Consider the following 20,532-nt stretch of genomic DNA (forward strand, 5'->3'; position numbering starts at 1 on the left):
AGCTTTTGTCAATACAAACCCAGCTCCATCGGCTCTTCTCCCACTTAGTAGCCAGCACCTGACACTCACAGGTAGAGCGACGGGCTGTCTGCTGGGCTTTGGTGAGTTTTCCATCTGGGGAAGACCCAGAAAAGCCTCTTTTCTCTATGCCAGTGTTATCTTCTATGTGGTAACTTCAGTGACCCATTTCCTCTCCTCATGGCACAGGCCTGGAGGTGATTGTGATGGGAAGAGCAGGAGAGTAGATGTGCCAACCAAACAGCACGACTGACCCAGCTATTTTTGCCCCTTCTCTCTCTCTGCCCAGGTCGCCATGGCACAGCTATTCCAAGCACATACACCTGGGCACATTGTACTTGGTACCGTAGCTCATGGCTGAACCAGGATGTTTTCTGCTGTGTTTCTGATACACACAGAACAAAACTGCTGTCTCTGCTTTAGGAAGATGTGTGAGGCTGTAACATACAGCAGCAACTTAGGAACTGGTTTTTTTTTGCTCTGGAGTTTAAAGGTACCGTGTGCTGAAAACACAAACCCCTCGAGAGTTTCACAGCTGCAAATGCCAAGGCCAATAGCCAATGTATTCATCGATGAGGCAGTGCAGGGGCAAAGAACCATCCGTGTGTTGGCACAGTCCTGGCAACTGGTCCTGATCTTGACTGCTACTTTGGGGTTGATGAGAAATAATTGGTGATAACTAAGGTATAAGGAAATCGCAGCACTGGCATTCCACAAAACCACAGGATTTACCGGAAGGATCCATGTCCTTTCATTCACCCACACTGTGTATGGAACAGATCCCTGTCCTGTTTCTGCACTTTGCTTCCCCCAACTGTAAAGTGGAGTAATTCCCTAACTTCTGAAAAACATTCTTAACCTGGTAACATAAATTAAGGGAAAATCCTTAATCTCTTGTAAACACAAGACTATCATAGTATCACATACTACTGACTGATTACTGTTTTTTATTATTGTTAGCTTCTCACGCAGTAAAACCTTATTTGATTTCTATTAATATTTCACATAGGTAAATTCCAAAGGTCAATTTTTTAATGAGGTGCCTCACAAGATAAGGCTGGCACTGTTTTACCCTGTTCCTTGTGCACACAGCCTGTGACAGAGATCAGTTACGTTACACTGGAGGGCGCAGTACTGCAATCTTTACAACATTTTTCTTTCACCAAAAGCACTCCCACGTCTGCTCCTGCCCCGTTCGAGATGCAGTGCTGCTATATTGGGGCCGTACCAGGAAGTGAGGCTGTGCGCGCCTGTGCACGCTCTTTCGTAATTCATACAACTTAATACAGGAGACCAACATGATGAAAAGGTAGCAAGAAAAGAAATATTTTACAAGTGAAAAAATTCTACTTTGGCATGTCTGCCTGGAGAGTCAGAGTCCTGATGGCACTGTGCTTCCTGCGGCAGACTAGAGGTAAAGTATTTTTGTTACTTTTCATTTCGCTATGCTCTGTGGCTTTGCTTGTAGGAGGGAAGCCATATTCCAGTAAATTTTAAGCAGTTTAAGTGGGAATGATTCACACAAGGTTAAATACTCCGTTGTAAAGAAATTGGCAATTTAAAATCTGTCTATAGAACGTGTCCTGTTGAAGGCTAGCAATGTATACATTTATCTACCAGAAACAATAGGTGTCAGGAAAGTACAAGTGGCAAGCCTGCATGCTGCATCTCGCTGCATTTGTGGTAGGATCTGCCTTTGAAGAATGGGGACTGAATGAGCAGTGTGAGCCAGCTGTGTCTGCCTGGTCCTGGGCTAGGAGGTGGGAGTGCAAAGGAGTCAGGTTGGAGTTTGTGGGGTTGTAAACCAAGTCATAGGGAAGTCCAGTGAGACCACGGGGGAAGCCACTCAAAATTATAGAATAGGATGGTTCACACAAATGTAGGTCCTAATTCTAAAAGCTGTTGAGATGGAGATGTTTTATAAGAGATGAGGAAAGCACAGCCACCAGACATACCTACTTCCATAGCCAATTTCCAGTCTTAAATGAACTGAGTTGCTCTGCCCCAAATTTTGAAACCACCTTGGTCAGAACCAGGTGATATTTCCTACCCCCAAAGATATTTGAAATAATTCATGTAATTTTCCCTTTCAATCAGGTCAAGTTCGACCTCCCCCTCCTCAAAATGTTACGCTACTGTCAAAGGATTTTGACATGATTTTGACATGGACTCCAGGAGAAGGCTCTCCACCAGATGTGACATACACTGTGAGGTATGAAAGGTAAGCGCTTGCAAAGGATGTCTGAAAGTATGGCACAAGGCAAACATCTGTGTGTGTACATTAAACAATGTCATTATGATCAGTGACCTGGCTGCATCCTTTCACCACAACCAATCTTTATCTGTCTGGAAAGTGCTCCAAATTCTGAGCAAGATTCGGTACCCATCCTCCAAAACACTTCCTTCTCTTGATCTATAAATTATAACAAAGCAGCATGTTTAATATTATGGTGTGCTTGTTTCTTCTTTCAGCGAGGAACACATGGACAAATGGATAAAGGTTCCTCACTGCAAAAATATTCACAGAACCTCTTGCAACCTGACTTGTGTGCTTCCAAACTTATTTGTTAAAGTCCGGGCTCGAGTAAAAGCTGTTTCTGGACAATTCCAGTCACCATGGGTAGAATCACAATCCAAGGAATATCATTTGGATGGTGAGTGTCTGTTAGATTACAGCCTGGATGAAAGGACATCCCAACAACAGTGTTGGCATGAGCAAATGCATAGACCACAGACCACAGAAAGAGAAACAGTAACGAGTAGCTTTATGAATGACAAGAGATTTGAGTGAGCACAAACAACAAGGAGCTATGATCATTTGAAAATAAGTTTTGTAGCAACTGTCAAAATTTGTTCATCAATCTTCTTGGTGAACAAACTGGCTTCAAGCTTTCCACTCCAGCAGGGGTATGTTAGATAAAAAAGAGGAATTCCTTTGTCTTCTTCCTTCCTTCATGTGTATCACAAGATAACAGAAGTGTAGGTCAGTCACAGAAAAGCATTACTTCTGTGAAGCTAAGATACAAACAAGCACTATTCTTATGTCTGGTCACTCAATTACAGTGGAACTGGCTCCCCCACTGCTAAATGTGGATGTCAAGGAGAACTTAATCCATGTGAATGCTTCCTTCCCTTTGGCCACCTGTGTGGAGAGTTTCTTTTGGATGTATGACTTGAACCTTTGGGAAGCTGGATCTGAAGACAAGGTCAGTAAAAGTGGCACTTCTTAGGTGAAATGGAGGAACGATGCCCAGCTTGAATTGAAATAGCTTCAGATTTCTGGGCAGGGAGGGACTGGATCCAGAGCCTGGAGAAAATGAAATGGCCAAACCAGAGTTAAACTAAAGTCAGAGAGAAAACATAGATGTGTGTGTGTGCATCCTTATTTTATTGGTAGTCCCCTGTTTTTATCAGGAAGATGTGATGGGGAGGCTACACTATAGTCAGTATAATGGGGCAATATCTGAGGTTTTAAACAACTAGTTCAGGTACTGCTAATAGCGTGCTGTGGCAGAACAAAGCACAGCACCAGCTGGAAATCCCACCCTAGTATCCATAAGCCCTAGGAGAGATGCTTGCTACAAAGAGCAAGCAAGAGATGAAGTGCCTCTCCATGCACCTTCCAGCCACTGGAGACACACAACATAATGAAGAAAATCATGGGCTAAAAAGGTAGAGAAAATAATGAAACCCAAATAATGAAGGAATCATCTTTCCAACCCTCTGTTCTTTTTGTTCCTAAACAGAAGCAATACGAACATATCCTTAGGAAGACTACAGTGACTATCGATACCACTGCACTCAGAGGCAATTACTGCTTAAGTGCCAGATCTTCCTTCCAAAACACTGGCTTCAAGTACAGCAAATTCTCCCAACCCATGTGTGTGCTATTAAACCACAAAGGTATGGCCCTGGTGGGAAAAGGATGTAGTGAGACATCAAACACGATGAGGGCAAGTCAAAGATTTCCACCAAAATTACCTTTTCAACAAAAAAAATGGGCTTCCTGTTAAAGGGACTGGTTGGATTTTCTTATGAAAAGTTCCTGCTTCCTGTAGAAACATTTTCATTTAAAAAATCCAACCCTGAAATATTTTCTGAAAATCCTGAAATATTATACTCAAGTTATGCTTACAATGACATTTTGGGAATATTCAAATTTATCCTGGAAAATATGTGAATAAAGCCTCATTGTTTACTTGCTCCAAGTAAGGCACTGGCTGGTATGAACATTCATTTGTGGCTGTGACTCTGGCTTAGAGTCTGATCTTAGGCAAGCCTGTTGTCCTTGCTCTGCATTTGTAAAAATATAGATCTTAAGCCTGACATTTTCTGAGATTTCTGAAAGAAAAGCTGAGTATAAGAGCCCATTACTACTATAAAATACACCACCAGCAGAAGATTATTTTTGTCTTTTTCAGCAGTGGAATGGAAGCTCCCATCTTCTGCTACGATCCCTGTGTTTGTCCTCCCCATCCTTCTGACAAGTGCTTTCATCATCTGTTTGCTGAAACAAGATGCTAAGCGAAAGAAGATGCCTCATGCTCTGGTATGGCCCAAATGTTGGGGTCCCCTCCTGACTCAAAGTCTTGCTGATTTTCAGAGGGTTACTGGGGAGGAGTGGGGGAGTTCTGTGCTTCTCAGTTTTGCATTCATAAGTCCCATTATAAGTAAGTTTTCCTATATCCAAACTTTTCTTTAAAAACCATCACTAACTCACTGATCTGCATGTCTTGTTTCTTTTCCCTCAAAGGATTTATCTCATTTAAAGGCTGCTGGACCAGCCTTTCACTGTGAGCTCAGTGAAAAGGAATTTTTCAGGGACTATCTTATCTGCACAGAGAAGCCAGTATCACAAAGGAAGACAAACAAAGCCTTAGCAGGAAACAACCTACCATGGATGGCTTCTTTCCCCTCATCATTATTATCATCATCATCATTATCATCATCATCATCATCATCAGAGGAAGAAGATGACAGTAGTACTTTCATCCCATACACTGAAATGCTTAAGTTTCCAAGGAAACATCTCAACTGTCAGCCATCCAGAACAGCTCAGGAAGAAACTAGTTTGGACTCTGGATCTGGAGGTCTCTCTGTGGATAGTGAATCTGTGCTTGACCTAAGTACTTTGGGTTTCTCTTTCTTTCCAATGACAAAGAATGAGGTGGACACCTCAGGATCCCACGGAAACGAGAAGGCATCCCTTTCTCGATGTTCCTCTTTGGGAAGAATATCCCTCCCTGATGTGAGATTGCCAGGTCCCGGGGAGCATGGCCAGCATGATACAGACAGGGATGAATGCCTGGAAATGACCCCTCTTCAACCACTGATGGAGGGGATCTGTGCCAAACTTCCAGCCAATGAGCACTACCTGCATAGGAAGGCTCATCATTTCATCAAGTATTACCAGAAACCAGTAGTTGATCCACATGTCCAGACTGGTGAGGGATCCCAGCTCAGTGAGGATCCCAGCACCGAGCTGCTCATTTCCTTTCAGACATTACAGGTGGCAGAAGATGAAGGTATTGCAAGTGACTGTGACAGCGGTAATTTCACAGAAGGGACACCTCCCGCATCCATGGTGCTAAGTGACGCGTTTGAAATTTCAAATACGGAGGAAAAATACGATCAGAAGTTTAAATTCAAAGGCTACGAGCACACACATTACATGGGAAGGAGCTAGAGTACCCTACCAGTTCTGTGGTGTGCCTGAAAAATGCTAGAGAGCTCAAGATATCCAGGCAAGGATACCTAAGCAAGAACGTGGTGCTTTTTGTATTTATTCACTTAGACAGTTTTTTCTACTGATGTCTGGCCTATCAAGGCATATGGCTTTAGGGATACAAAAGGTGTATTTTTACTGCTAAGTAACCAATGTACATTCACCATCCCTCTGTACAAGTGCAGCCTGATAAGGTGTTAAGGCTCTGGTATGAGGCACGCTATTCGAACCTGGCCAGGGGTGAGGCTTGCAGTGACTCCTCACACAGGTATGGCACAGCAAACACGCAGTGCCTGGTGTTCACGTGAGACTTCAGAGCAAGGTAGCTTTTACACGTGAGTTATGAAAGGCAAAACCACCTCTGAGACAGCAAAAACACAACCCAGACCTGTGTGAAACCATCAGCCGGGTTCTGAAAACGCAGTTGTGGTGCCTGCATGTTGATTTTGAGCCGGGATGAACTGCTAACATTACATTTGCTTTTCTGTAACTGCAAAACTGCACCCCTGCTTGACTGGAAGGACCTTACAGAGACATTTAACAAGCTTTGCTTTTTGTGGGATGAAGAGATCTCCAGCTCAATCTACAGAGATCACCTGTGTTTCACAGGGTGAACTGAAGTCAAAGTGATGAAGGTGCAGCATGTTTGTTTACTTTTTTTATACAACTGTACTTACTGAAGCTGAAATTTCTCCTGCTGTGCAGAATGTCTGAGAGCTGCTTTATGCAGAGGCAATAATATTTTGATATATAACTCCATGTGTGAGTGTTTTTATGTTTTCTAGAACTACAGAGGGTGACTGCAGCTCATCCTGAAAAACATTTCATTTTACAACAGGACCCCATCATGGGCTTCCTAATGCTTTGGTTTGAGTGGAATCCTATGAGACTTCCCAGCCAGGTCACTCTGGGTCACCGAAAGCCCAGGACTGTGACCATCTCTCTGAGCAAAGAATCAAACCAGAAGTCCACCAGCAAAAGGCAGAGGAGAGACAAGGCCTCCCTTGACTGGGCAATACTGAGCTTTTCAGTATATTTTTAATTTGCGCTCTTCACATCTCACAGAAACATACTCTCCCATTTTATTCCAGTAAGAGGACATGCAGAAAAGCAAAGCGTTAAAAGAAAGAGGGAGACACACAACACCCATTCTCTGCATTCAGAGAGTTGTTTCAGATGAGGGAAGGTTGTCAATGAGGGTATTAAAGCTGACATCTTCAGAGAATCAGAAGAACGAGATTAGAAAGAGGTAGGGGGTGATAGGAGGGGTTGGGAACTGCTTTGAAAGAGGAAAGCAAGATGTACTAATTAAGGTCCTGAATTAAAGTAAAAAGGAGAGGTGGGAGAAAAGGTTCAGCTAGATGATTTTTTTCTTACCTGTCCTCCACAAAGTGTCCTTAGGTGCATTCTGCACTGTAATCCCTCTGGTTCATTTAGAAAGATATAGATCATCCAAATATAATCACCACCCATTTTCTTGTGCAATCAAGGAAAAACCCCTGGGCTTTGAGTTACAGGAAGCTCTGAAGTTGTGAAACCTCTACAGAATTATTTTGACATGTCACAGCTCTGCAAACAGGGCCTGGGATCAGTTCTTCATCTTGTCCAAGTGGAAGCTGGGGGAAAGGCTGCAGGCCAGGTGAGCTCTACTGGTGGAGCCAGCATCCCACTCCTCCATGTTTTCTTTCACTGGGGCTTGAGACCTGCTTTCCACTCCAAAAGAGTCACACTGCTCCCTCTTCCACAGCAATCAGTCCCTATCTTACACCGTAGTTAACAGCTGTAGCTGTGTAATGAGAACAGCAGCTCTCCCCTCTCATGGAAGATGTATGACCCAATCAACCAAAAAACCTGGACATTGCTCATCTACTGGGTAAGTGCAAGAGCTGGAATCAAATCTCCTATATCCCTGGATCAGCAGTCACGAGGGTTCACAGGGTGGGGCTGTGAGTCACTAGCCTCACAGAGTGGGTTCTGCAGCCTGAGCCCTGCAGCAGCTCAGATGAGATGGTCTGTTTGGCCTTAATCTAGTACCTTCACAATGTCTGGCACGCAAGATTTTTCTCCTCTTTCCAGAGCTGGGCCAAGTTATAAGCAGAGTTCCATGGAAAATCTGTATTACAAACCTCTCAGTCTGTTTTCATCCTTAGGAACTACCTTCTGACATAGGCTCAGGCTCTACAGTTTGGAAGCTGAAAGCCAAGTGTTTCATTTTAAACATGGAACCAGACTTTTGGAGATCTTCAGGTACCTAAAGATTCAGAGCTATTCAAAAGGTAACATCTCTCTAGAAATACGGGCAGAAATAAAGTTTTAAGTTATATTCTCAAAATTAAAGTCTCAGGTGTACAACAATTTCCCTCATCTCTCATCACACAGCAGAAGCACGAGGCAGTGATGTGAGGGAGGAAAAAAATGGAAACACTTTAGCAAGCTATTCAGGAAACACCCTAACAAAGAGTTGTACTTAATTAGATGTAGGCCATACTGGGTGTGTCTTGTTTAATAAACATGTGAGGCTTCTGCATTTGTCCAAGTGAGATGAGAAAGGCAAACTGACAGCTATGCATCAGTGGCATGGTTTGAAGCATACAGCCCCGTTAAAGCAGGGCAGGGAACAGAAACAACTTCAGGAACATAAAATCCATGAGATGAAGAGGTGAGCAGAAAGGGTACTAATTTCTATCACATGTTTCCACAAGGATAGAACAGTGAAAGTGTGCTTTCAGTTTCAGAAGCACACATGGAATGTATTTTGATTGTCTCCAGATGTGATGTTGCTTATGGGACTCACTTGTAATAAGAAGAAAAAAGTCTAGCATTTAGGAGCTTTACATAGACTTTAGACAATATAAGAGCACTGCTCATAAGGTATTTGTCTAATGCAGTTGTCCTATGTGGTTAAAGCTTTTCTAGGGCTGAGGCAATCACAATTTGAACAGTTCTCAGTGCTTAGAAAGACAGTCCAGTTGGTTTTGCTTTGGTGAAACCTCAGCTTTAAGCAATGGTCCTGTTGGTCTTAGGCAGAACTGAGGACTGAGGACAGGACTTCCCCATTTTGTGAACAGTTATGACCACGGGATAAAGTAAACCAGAGAAATAAGCCAGGGAGGTTATCCAGTTTGTGTCAAGGGAATAGCTATACTATAAAAATTCAAAAGCAGTGGCTAAGGGAGTTTCCTAAGCCTCAAATAGAGGCTGTATATGTGAAGCTTCTCTGCTTAGGACATCTTGGGTAAAATAAGCAGCATGCAGCTGTACCAGTTCTTCAGTTGTTATACACATCTGGTGGTTCTAAATCCGCATCTCCTGGAGACAGGTTAGCTTTCACTTCTGACCAAAGAAGGAAATGTCTCTCCCTCTTCTGAGAAAAGCCTGAAAATGTAACTTAACACTCTAGAAAACTAATGCTATGGAAAAGGAACTATATCTCTCTCTTGGTTAGATTTCATACAAACTCCCAGTTCTTACCATATGGCATTCATGATAGAACAGAGCCTTATACTGTAAGCAGCCACAAAACCAAACTGTAGGTCTACGGCGGCCTCTGAGAAAAGCGATGGGACAGCAGGTGCCACCTGGTAGTGCAGAGTCATGGCAGACTTGAGGAGCTCATGTTCCCATCCAAGGCCAATATGAACAATAGAAGAGCTTAAAAACTAGTGATCTGGCTGAGTTTCATTTTAAGAAAATATTCAAAGGTATTTTTTAAGGAAATAGGTGTCTTGCTTGCAGCACTTATAAAACCAACTAGGGGCACAGCACTAAGTTTTAATTTCTGGAGTTTTAAGAAGGAAAAGTTACCTGACCAGAAAAGCAAGCCCCAAAACTGAGAAACCTCAGTGAGAACTTTCAGGCAGGAAGCTCTTTATCAGCAAAATGGTATTTGGCTCTCTTTCAAAAGCTGAGGATTTTCTAAGCCGCTGGCTTGTGCACCTTTGTACAGTTAGGTGTGCATACTCAGAAGGGGAGAGGTGCTCCTGTTGTCACTCTTGCGTTCTCTCTTACACATGCGCACCGATCTTTAGCTGGTGATCTCAGATCCAAATGCAGGCGGGACAGTAGCTCTGCAGCCTGTTACTGAGAAACAAATCCAACCTGGCCTCACAAACAAGAATTTAGCTCTTGTAAAAGGTGATTCACCTGCACAGAGGATCAACTGCCTGCCCTCCCAGCCCTGCTTGCATAGTTATTCATGAAGCAATTTCTGATCGTCTTGGCTGTATTTTCAGTGGTCGGTAAGTCCTGACTTCTCTTTCCCTCTCACTGATCATGGTTGTTTCTGTTCGATCCTGTAGTATGGGAGGTACTTCAATCATGTTTACTGAAATAAGACCTAGAGAATGAGCTGTTGTCTGAGGTTGTTCAAAAGCCCTCTTCTGTGTTGCTCTCTCCTTTTAATATTTTCAAAGTACGGTTGGTGTGCTCAGTGATTTAAGGATTAGTAAGGAGAAGAAAAGATTCTTTCGCTTCAAGGTGTTTGCCACTGATGTGTTACAACCCAAATCCTACAGGAGTACAGGATATTCACTGACTTCAGAGGGCTTTGGATCAGTCCCCTGTGTCTTAAGCGGAGACGCAAATGTATACAAGAACAGCCCTGATTGTAAAAGAGGTACAATCAAATAACCTATCCCTAAAAGTCATTTAATCCTACTCCAGATGTGGCAAACTCACTCCTGGGTGAATTAAGGACAAACTTGTTATGTTTTCAAATGCCAGCTTTTCAGCAAGCAAACTTACCATTCATCCACTCTTGTGTCTGTGATCTCATACTGGAGGGAAGGCGCCTTCAGAAACTTCTAAAAGAGGGACTTTCACACTGTGAAATATCCTGGATTTTCCCTGCCCACACTTGACTGTGCTTGTGTTACGCTGCTTTGCATAACCGTGTTTTAGTATGGATAAATGTGGGAAGACGGAGATTTCCTACTTCAGATATGATCAGGGTATTGGTGACTCATTTTTCATGGTGCTCAGACAGGGAAACCCACTCACTTTATACCAACTGCTGCATTTCTGTCTCGCCAGGAAAATTGTGCTGAGCCTTGCATGAGCAGAGGCAATTGTTGAACTGCAGATGAGGTCAGGACAAAATTTTGCCTAAACTGCAATCCATTTCTGTGTTCCTTCCCTGTCCAAATGCCGTACACAAGACTGAAAATGATCTGTGTCTTTCTGCCTAATTCTCCTCCTGTACAGCAGGCTAGTTTAAACTGCTGACACTCAGCTCTCCTCCATGGAGTCAGGTGGAGGGAAAGCTTGGAGTGAGGATCCAGGAACTGGTGCGGTTTAGTCCCTGCTCTACCACAGCTGCTCAATGTGATCTTGTCCAAGTCACCCCCATTCTGGTCCTCAGTTTTCCCATCTGTAAAATGGTGCTACTTTTACTTGCTTATCACACCATTTTTTCATGGGGGGACTCACTGATTCTGGGTGTCCATTTACCAGCACCCTAATGGGACTGTTCATTTTCAGCAAGTGCAGGCTGAAGCCCACGCATGCCCGAGGTGTTTATCAATACTGCAAATCAAGAGTTGAGTAATGTATAAATTGTCTATCTTTGAGGATGTGTCTATAATTCAAATTTACAGAGCTTATGAATTCTGAAGGTTACTCTACAAGTCAGAAGGTCTTGTGAATCAGCCTTGAGAAAATTTTGCTCTGTGTGTTCTCATGACAGGAGAGTGCCAAAAGTCTCTAGGACACTCTTCCACAGTGCCTGCTCAGAGCCAGTTTGCTGCAGGTGGATCGTGGTGGTATCCTGCTCTACAGAGGCAGCTCAGACCAGGGACATGTTTGTGAGGGGCAAGTGATATCTCTGCTTACCAAAGCCCAAACCCATCCTCCGTGGGGAAGAGGCACAGGACTCAGAAAGCAGGGAGCTGAGTTGTTTGCCTTCACCCTGGCACACCCAGATCAGAGTCCAGGCATCAGGTCTTGGCGTGTTGTTCTGTACAGGCAGTCTCCATCCAATAAAACATGGAGCACGAGAGGTTAATTGCACTCACATCTTCAATGCTGTGAAACTGATCTCAGCATATTACTTCCTGAGTATGGGCAGAAAGCAGACATGTTCATAGACATGAATCTAGCCTTGAAAACAGGTTATTGTTCATAGTTTTCCAGCCATTTAACTGCTTTAAAAGAAACCTGATAAGGAACTCAAAGATTCTCTTCTGACTCTTGAGTTTTTGAGGCCTGTCTGTAAAAACTCCTGACTTACTTTTCTTCGTGATGAGTCAACAATCTGCAAGGCGTGTATGGCGATGTTTGAATTCCTGTTCTGTTCAAGCATCTGCTTTGCAGCCCATCTCTAGCAAATTGGAAGTGGCAAGTCTGGTATTCCTGTTCACTAAAAGTCTGAGCAGCATTGGACCCACATTCATCTGAAGGCTGAGATGCCACAATATGCATTTTAATACTAGTTTCTTTGCTCCCCTAGGCATTGTGACTACACAGAAGTCATCATGTCTGAAACGTGCAACATTTTCTTCTACAAACTTTGAGAACATCCTGACATGGGAAACTGAAGCAGATATTCCCCCTGGCACTGTATTTGATGTCCAATATAAACAGTATGTAAAGTTTGCTTCTTTGTGGAGTTCTGTTGTTCTTAGGGCCAGTGTCCTCAGAGAGAGAAGAGCCAAGAAAGAAAAGTAGATTTTGCTGTTTCTGCTGCTTGCTTTACTGTTACGGAAATGGTTTTGCTTAAACAAGAACTCAGTAAAGGACAGCATTATTTAAACTGGTAGATGGTGCTCAGTTAAGCAAATACTTTTACATCTTGGGTTGCCAGCTTTACTCTGAGCTACTTTTATTTAGCTACTCTCTGTCTTCAGCAACTTCCTTCTCTCTATTCTGTAATTTCTTCACCTGTAAATACAGGTAAAAGCAATTGTCTTCCTCTGGTTCAGTCACTAGAGCTAAAAGAAACCAGACCAGTGCCACACAATAGCTTTGTTGCCTTTGGGTAAGTCTGCAAACGGCAGCGAACTTGCATGCAATCATGCGGTGTCACGGCTGGGCAGAGAACCCCGCAATCACCAACTCACAGGACACTGCTCTGTGTGCCCTGAAATTTCCTCAGGGTGATACCCACGCAGAAGCCATCAACGGGAACAGATTAAGGGCTGTAGTCCAGAGGAAGTTTCTCTGCCATTCCATTCCCCGCTACTTCCTAATTGCAGTAATGAATTTAAAAACTAGTGAGAGTTGGCAAAACAGCGTGTTTGGATCATTCTGGAGAAGGGTTGTATTGCAACTGTTCTACCAAACAGACTAAAAGTGCTTTTTTGTCCTAAGGTATGGAGAAAAGTCCTGGCTTAACAAGCTTGAGTGCCAGAGTATCACACAACTTTTCTGCAATCTCACTCGTGAAACAGAAAACTTCATGGAGCATTACTACGCCAGGGTGAGGGCCACTGGCCAGGACTACTGCTCCTCCAACTGGGTGCGCTCAGAAAGATTTGAACCCAGAAAAGAGAGTATGTACCGCTGCTGAAATTTATTAAATCCTGGTTGCTAGGGATCCATTTCAAGTCTCGCCGATGTTTACGACAGCATTTTCTCTAATTTCAGTACTGCAAGACTCTGTGCTTGATAGGAAGGGAGTGCTTGATAGGCCTGAAGAAGGCTTCTTATTGGGCAAGGAGGAAAATGAGCAACTAGGCAGGGCCTTCCCTGAGGTATGGCACCAAAGTGGGATTAGAGGAGAAAAGGAAAAGCCAGACGTCCTTGAAGGAAGAACTGCTATTAAGGCTGAGGAGAGGCAGAAGGAAACTAGTAAGAGACATGATGGGCAGCCTGAGGACAGCCAGTAATACAGTCAGAGAAGCTGTGAAATGTGAACTCCTGAAAATCAGGATAAGCAGCCAGACCAATGGATACTTAATGTTCCCAACCCCTAAGTGAGCTCCACCACAGACATACAACATAGCCTGTGGGAGCCCTATTGGCTCTGTGACTAAAATATTCCCCACTGAGTATTTGTCAAGAATCATTTGAGGTGGCATTAGCAGTCAATGATTGTGAAGAGCCTTCAGGTCTTTGCACAAAATAAAGTGTGAAAGAGCCATAGCTTGCTTTGATCCTTAACCGTTCACTTTTCAATGCAGCATTAGCACCCACAGTGAGGTGATCTTATCCCCCAGAGCCATTCTTTTCAGTTTGATGTTTTCAAGCTACATGGCCTTGGAGGAATATTGAATGCTGCTTTTAAATATGCTGTTACAGATTGGGTTAAACCTCTGATTAAATGTTGGGTGTAGCATATGCCTTTCACCGAAGATAAGTGTAGATACAAAAGAGCTGTACTACTGGAAAGCCAAAATCTGATGTAGGATGGGAATAGCAATTTAGGTAGCAGTTAACTGAGTGCCCTGTGGTGGGATTCCACACTCATCACACCCGCATGAAGGAGGATGTCCCTGTGCAGGACCGGGAAGCAACATGGAAGCAGTGAGAACATGGCCCGAAGGAAATGCTTGGGGCAAGAATTTCTAGGGACAAACACTGGCTAAAGGTGGCAGAGCCCCGAGGGAAGACAGTATTTCCAGCTGCCTGATTTTTCCTAAATCTCAGTGAAATACAGCTCATATACCTTTTTGTATATAAACAGAAGTAATAATTTACAGTGAGTCTGGAGTGTGTGTATAAGATGTGTATAAGATGATGTAATGCTTTAATCTTAACAGCTGACACTGCCTGTTCTATCTTTTCTAGCTATTATTGGAGCACCAGAAGTGGAGTATATTCCTTATGTACGGTCCATAAAGTTTCTTATACGCCCTCCCTATACTCCGCTGAGAGGTGAGGATGACCACCAGCTAACCATAGAGGACATTTATAGCAAATTTGGTGCTGTTGATTATCACTTAACAATATTCAACCAAAGGACACACCAAAAGGTAAAAACACAACCTCTGGCCACTGACTTTTGTCAATCACATTTTGCATAAGATGGAGAAGGACCTCAGAGGCTATACATGATGGATGAGATTCCTGATGTACAAGGGAAAGTCTCAGTCTTTGACTCTCAGTAGACAAGAGGAACTTTAAGCATTCCTCTAAAATTCTGGAAAAGAAACGAGTTTCCAAGGGTACTGTATAAGTAGCAAAAAGTAAAACTGTTGGTGACTAAAAAAAGAACGACTTAATTAGTTCAAGTCTTAAGGAACTGAAATGCAAAAATTAAATACAGTAACAGTAGAAAGCAAATTATATATTTAGAATTATTATAGTCCTATAACACCTTATTAGTAAATACAATTTTCTGCTGAATTTTGTGATCTCATTTGAAGAAAATGTGTGCCTTTAATCTTTCTAAAACACAGAATTTGCCTTTATTTTAAATAGTGGACAAAGAATGAGCACAACAAAGAATTTGAAGTTTCCAACTTGGACCCAGACACTGAATATAATGGAACAATATATATATATCTCCTCCAGAGAAGCAGCAAATCTCAAGTATTTTGGGTGAAAACACTAGCAGGTGAGGCTGTTAACTCTGCTAATTTAAAAGTCCAGGTGGGGTATTGGATACACAAAAGAGACCGATTTTCAGCTGGTATAAAAGAACATAGACTTGCTGAAGATATTGAAGCAACACTGACTTTCCTAATTTAAAAGTCTAGTCCTATGAGACTAGACCTATCACATCATTTAGCTAATCTCATGCAGTTTTTCTAATCCAACTCTCTGAAACTACATTTTCCACTTGTTCTCCTCCCCACCAACCAGACAACACGTGGCTCCTCTACTGTTTCGTGGCACTCGCATTCTGTGCTGGACTGGTGTTTGCTGCAATTAGTTACGTGATCTACAAATACGTCAAGCAACACAGTGCACAGCCTATGTCTTTGGTAAGTCTTCTTAAGCCATTGCAGCAAATCTTTAAAATGCTGGGGACTATGTGCTGCACTTAAATAACATCACTAATTGAGGAGGATGAGTGAGCAGACAAGAGCACTGTTTAGGCAATCACTGCAGACTACTGGTAGTTTAAAGACGGGTGCTCAGAACTTCCCCCAAACTGGCCCTTTAAAGGAGGTATCGGATGAGGCAGCTAAAACCTGAGGATCCTAAATCACTAGTTCCTCTTGAAACCCTGGGCCTTCTTACCTATCCTTCATCTCCTGTACCAAGCATGAGTTCTGCATGCTAAATGAGCTTAAGGGCAATCTATTTCCATGCTCCAGTGTTTAGGCCAAATTTTGCAAAAATTAAAGCAGGATTTTTTCTTCTGCATATTTTAGGATTGTACAGTTGCCCTGATGCATGATGAGAGATGTCTGTTCCTCTGAAGGGTCATTCCCCAGAAAAAAAACAGAGTTCTTTTGTCAACAGAGGATATCCCTGGTGGTTGTTACTGGCTTTTATTAATATGTCTCCAAAGAAAATTTTAAAGAATCTAAAGCAAACCTTCAAAGTCACAGCTTCTTGTTAATAACTTATGTTTGTCTATCTACTTCAACAGGACTTCAGAGGGATTTCATCGTTCCAGCCTCTTACACTGACAGTGGAGCATATTATAAAGCCCATTAATTTATCCAAACCTTCACTTCTCATCCCTGAAGTGCAGTTACCACAGATCAGCCAATATTTGGACAGAGCACTGGAACCACCATGGTCTTTCCGTCCACCAGAAGCTGCCTATCAGCAACAGATGGATGTCCTGACATTCCAGCTGCCCGCTCAGCCACCCTGCTTGGCCACCACAGCTCCTGCTGGTTATGCTCCTCACGCAGCTGAGCGAAGCGTTCCTACTGCCGCGGCCAGCAACGTTCTGCCCCTAACCTATGGGGTGTGTGTCGAAGGCACAGACCATGTTGACAAGAAGAATTTGCAGCCAAACCAAATGCTAAAGGAAGTTTCTCCAGATAGTTTTGTTGGTGGAAAGCTCATAACCCAGATGCTGGGCAAGAGCTGCAGCCATTGGAATTACAAAGAACAGAGGCCGAACTTGGCATTGTGGGACAGCAGTGACACAAGAGAGTCAGGTCTCTTACAGTGGAGCCCTGGGCAAACACAGCAACTGCTGCTGCAGACTGATGGGATGGAAAGTAAAGTGCATGTGTCCCAGCTGTCACTGTCTTTGCTGGAACAAGGAGGATGCTATAGGCGACAGACAGCAGAACTCCCACTGTTATTGTCTTCAGTGAAAGTTGACACAGACTCTGTTCCAGAGGATGAATCGCTGTCATCTCTACCAGCAACCCTCCTTTTCTCAGTTGGTACTGGTAACAACTTCCCTGGAGAGAACACCACAGAGCGGTGGATGTTGCCAGATTCATTCTCACATTCTATAAATAAACTGCAGCTCCCAGAGACTCAAGAAACAGAAATGTTAACAGCAACAAAGGAGCTAGGCTGCACAAAACTGAATAACAGTGTGTCCCAAGACACAATCTCAGACCCGGACAATGGCACTCCTCTCACTATGCTGTTCAAAGATTTGGATTTAAAAGTACTGTGGCATCAGGATGAAAACACAGAATTTTATTAGGAAGACTTAATGATATCGAAATCCAGATTATGTTTGCTTGCATGAAATAGTAGCCTACCCTGCAAACAGTGCAATGTAAATAAACATAGCTAACCTTGGATGTACTAACATGGCACAGAGTTGTCAGAGCATTTCCACTATTGTTCTATTGTGGAGATAGGGACCTTTACTGATATAATTACTTCTTGGTACACTGCAATACTGTATCTTTGCACTTAAATAATGGGCCTTTATTTCTCGCATATTCTTCATATTTATTATGAATTGGACTACTTTAAAAGGTGAGTTAAGATTCAAGTGCAAATTCCAGATTCAGTTTACTGAAAATTTAGCAAAATTCACTACAGAAACTGTATTTGCTCTTTACCAACACCAAAGATCCAGGTCCACAATATGTCCACCCTTTGAAGAAATTCAGGTGCAGATGCATGCAAACCTAAAAGAATTAAATGTATTGTGCTACAGTAAAAGAATTAAATATATATTGGTGTTCGACCCTTGGATCTATGATTCGTGCAGAAGTAGGCTACTTCCATGAAATGGACTTTGCCTTTAAAACAGTCATTGAAACTGTGGTGATAGCTCCTGATGCAGCAATTCTGTGAAACTACATGTCCCTTATCCTGCTGTGCTCCTTAATGCTTGTAGAAAGATAAATCCCTTTTCATCTCTGCAACAGATTAATGCAGTCTTGGCCCACTTCTGACATACTTCTCAGCTGCTGCTTGTTTCTTTCTCTGAAATAGTCGCACATTCTCTTCTTCCCTTGAAATCCAGCTAGGATCACATTCCACGTATGTGAGGATTTACACTAATCTCAGTTCAACCCTCAATCTCAATTTACACTAATCTCAATTCATGCACTCAGTAAACTTTACGAAGGAGACTAGGGAGGTCTTGAGCTGCTTCCTCCCACTCTTTGCTGACATTGTCAATGAGGAACATGCTCCATTTGCATGATAGTCTACGACTGCAGAGCCCTCCTCTGCTCCTGTTACCAGCACAGGCACCTCCAGGGCTGGAATGAACCAAGACCAGCATAAACTGAGAGCCAGATTCCTTTAGCACTGCACCTTTACTAAAAGCAAACTAAACTGTATTTATTTGAGGGACAGAGAAGGCAATTATCTTTCATTAAGAGGAAAGTGTAGTTCAGTGTGTTGATTTCCACTGGTGTGGTGAAAAAGTGTGTCGGATGACATCAGTTTTAGAGGAGAACTGAAACTATTTATAGGAATAAGCAAGACTTTGAATGGTATGGGGAAGTACTCACTTGAAGAGCACTGCCAGAGAAAGGCTGACCAGAAGCAAAACTCAGTGGTTCTCACCATAAATTAATTTAGGTGTTTTCTCAGTCCAGGGAAGCTGAGGCTAAAGGTTAAATTCCACTTGCTTTGGTGTGATTTTGCAAATAAACTGTAGCCTTATTGAAGTAAAGGGGCTTGATGATTCAACCCAGGATTAAAGGAATGGTGTTAGAAACTTTACAGGCAAAGGTTCAGCTCCTAACTCCAGCATCAATAACGAACAAAGCGCTGTGGCCATGTCATATGAGGCCAAAAGGTCGAAATGCCAGATGTGGTGAAGAGGCGCCATGGCACAGGGTGTGAAAGGTCTGAATGTGTGCGTGGTCTGGGCAGCACCCCGAGAGGCCATTTCCACTGTCCTAGCTTTACTTCATACCATTCAGTATCAAAGGTTTTGTGGAATGTCATTTGAGCTGTTTCGTGTACTCTGTGTTCAAACTATACCTTCAAAACCAACACACGCAGAATCACCGCATTTACAGGAGTTGCAGCAGCCCAGCTGTGTTGTTTCCAAGGAGTGTGAGACCCCAGGTGTAACATTCTGCCCCACTAACTCCCCCCTGGAGATGCTGCATTTCAAGCTAGTGATGCCAATTACCTTATTCAGAGTTGCCTGTGGGCTGCATATCTTGTGTCAACAACATTCCCAGTGATGCTACTCAGGGAATAATCAAATGCCACAATGTCAACATTTTGGCTCATGTTTTGAAACGTAATCCTCAGCACAGGGTCAGTATGGGCAGCGTAGTGCGGAAGGGAGTCTTAGGAGAGCATTTGAAGATGCTGCTAAAAAATACATTTCCTATTTAAACACCCTTTTCAAATCCCTCTGCAGACCCCCTGCCACAGGGTCTGATCTTGTCCAGCCCTTAATAAATGTATCATCTTGGTGCCCCAGAAGGAGAGATAGGAACTGAGGCACAGAAAGCCTAGACCAGATCTTTAGAATGTGTGTAGGTGCCTAAAGATGCCAAGTGTCCCGTGGCTGGGATGTCGGTCTCTTCTTCAGGCACCTACATACCTTAAAGGCTACATTGCCTCTGACTACACTCAAAGGCTGCATATGATAGGAATGATCCTAAAGACTTACAACCGAGCTACTACCCCATCCTATCCCCATCTGTTCTACTCCTAACAGTAGAAACTGTAATGAACAGGGAACACGGTAAAGAGAGAGACTGTGTAAGCCATGTCTTAAGGAGGTGATTGACAGCAATAGTCTCAACTTCCTGCTCTGATCACGGCTAAGTCAGTATTTACCTTTTAGGCTCTGACATACTAAGCAGGAGGAGATCAGTTCTTGTCTCATGAGTCACCTCTTAAATTTAACAGGAAGATCATCCCTTCTAAAACTATTTCTCTTTGGAAAAGGTTGAAAACAGATGTTGACACTACTGAGCTTTATTGTAGCTGTGCAAGCAAAGTGCTCATCCATCCCCCATCGACATGTGCTGACCTTATTGCCTTCTGCTTCACTGCTTCTCAAAATCAAATTGATAGCCTTGTTTGTTTCAAAATGCATCACAGCAAACAGCTACAGTAGGATCTAATTATCTCATTCTCATTCTGTGTAAGGACATTTTCAGATAAACAGCAGGATTTCAACATTGTTTCAAAGGTCTTCCCATGCAAGCCATCTGTATCTAATAGCAGACTGTTCCTCATTTATCTTGACTTTTCCAGACAACAGTTTTGATAGCTCTAGATAATAAACACTAGAAGTGCCTTGCCACAAAGACTGTGCTTATTCCTCGGCAGATGTCACGACGATGACAGGTGAGCACTGCAGTTCCAGTTGTCACAAGGATATCAGCATAGCAGGTGGCAGCTGTAACCCTATAGCAAAGTATTACTCTTTGTCTTCTCAACTAAATCTGGGAGCTGTCACTTAGCCACTCCCCACACCAGCAGCCCCGCTCGCAGCTCACCAGGGATCCTTGCACAGGGATGAACCTGTTGCTGCAGACTGAGGCTCA

At 43.1% G+C, this 20,532-nt stretch overlaps 2 protein-coding genes across 3 annotated transcripts; both read left to right on the forward strand.

Annotated features, from left to right (window-relative positions):
* The first annotated feature begins 1,052 nt into the window (after positions 1-1,052).
* IFNLR1 (interferon lambda receptor 1) lies at positions 1,053-6,502 on the forward strand. Of its 2 annotated transcripts, none has more exons than XM_074894495.1 (7): positions 1,053-1,432; positions 2,116-2,239; positions 2,491-2,672; positions 3,082-3,224; positions 3,765-3,921; positions 4,440-4,567; positions 4,772-6,502. In XM_074894495.1, exons 1-7 carry the CDS (start codon positions 1,375-1,377, stop codon positions 5,702-5,704), a joined length of 1,725 nt encoding a protein of 574 aa, XP_074750596.1. In that variant the 5' UTR covers positions 1,053-1,374; the 3' UTR covers positions 5,705-6,502. The 2 variants fall into 2 exon arrangements, with proteins under 2 accessions (XP_074750596.1, XP_074750597.1); XM_074894496.1 differs by having other exon boundaries at positions 2,116-2,230.
* Positions 6,503-9,938: 3,436 nt separating this feature from the next.
* On the forward strand, positions 9,939-17,744 carry IL22RA1 (interleukin 22 receptor subunit alpha 1). The gene is made up of 7 exons (XM_074894475.1): positions 9,939-9,981; positions 12,189-12,321; positions 13,049-13,230; positions 14,468-14,652; positions 15,101-15,236; positions 15,485-15,606; positions 16,221-17,744. The coding sequence occupies exons 1-7, from the start codon at positions 9,939-9,941 to the stop codon at positions 17,247-17,249; spliced, it is 1,830 nt and encodes a 609-aa protein (XP_074750576.1). The 3' UTR covers positions 17,250-17,744.
* Positions 17,745-20,532: the final 2,788 nt, after the last annotated feature.

This window comes from Strix uralensis, chromosome 25 (assembly GCF_047716275.1).
Source record: "Strix uralensis isolate ZFMK-TIS-50842 chromosome 25, bStrUra1, whole genome shotgun sequence".
In the NCBI taxonomy this organism is placed as follows: domain Eukaryota; kingdom Metazoa; phylum Chordata; class Aves; order Strigiformes; family Strigidae; genus Strix; species Strix uralensis.

Coding starts and splice junctions, on each gene's coding strand:
- IFNLR1 (XM_074894495.1), top strand. CDS start 1,375: ATGTCTGCCTGGAGAGTCAGAGTCCTGATGGCACTGTGCTTCCTGCGG. Junction 2,673..3,081: donor CAAGGAATATCATTTGGATG/GTGAGTGTCTGT, acceptor ACTCAATTACAG/TGGAACTGGCTCCCCCACTG. Junction 4,568..4,771: donor AGAAGATGCCTCATGCTCTG/GTATGGCCCAAA, acceptor TTTCCCTCAAAG/GATTTATCTCATTTAAAGGC.
- IL22RA1 (XM_074894475.1), top strand. CDS start 9,939: ATGAAGCAATTTCTGATCGTCTTGGCTGTATTTTCAGTGGTCG. Junction 9,982..12,188: donor GGCTGTATTTTCAGTGGTCG/GTAAGTCCTGAC, acceptor TTGCTCCCCTAG/GCATTGTGACTACACAGAAG. Junction 15,607..16,220: donor GTGCACAGCCTATGTCTTTG/GTAAGTCTTCTT, acceptor CTACTTCAACAG/GACTTCAGAGGGATTTCATC.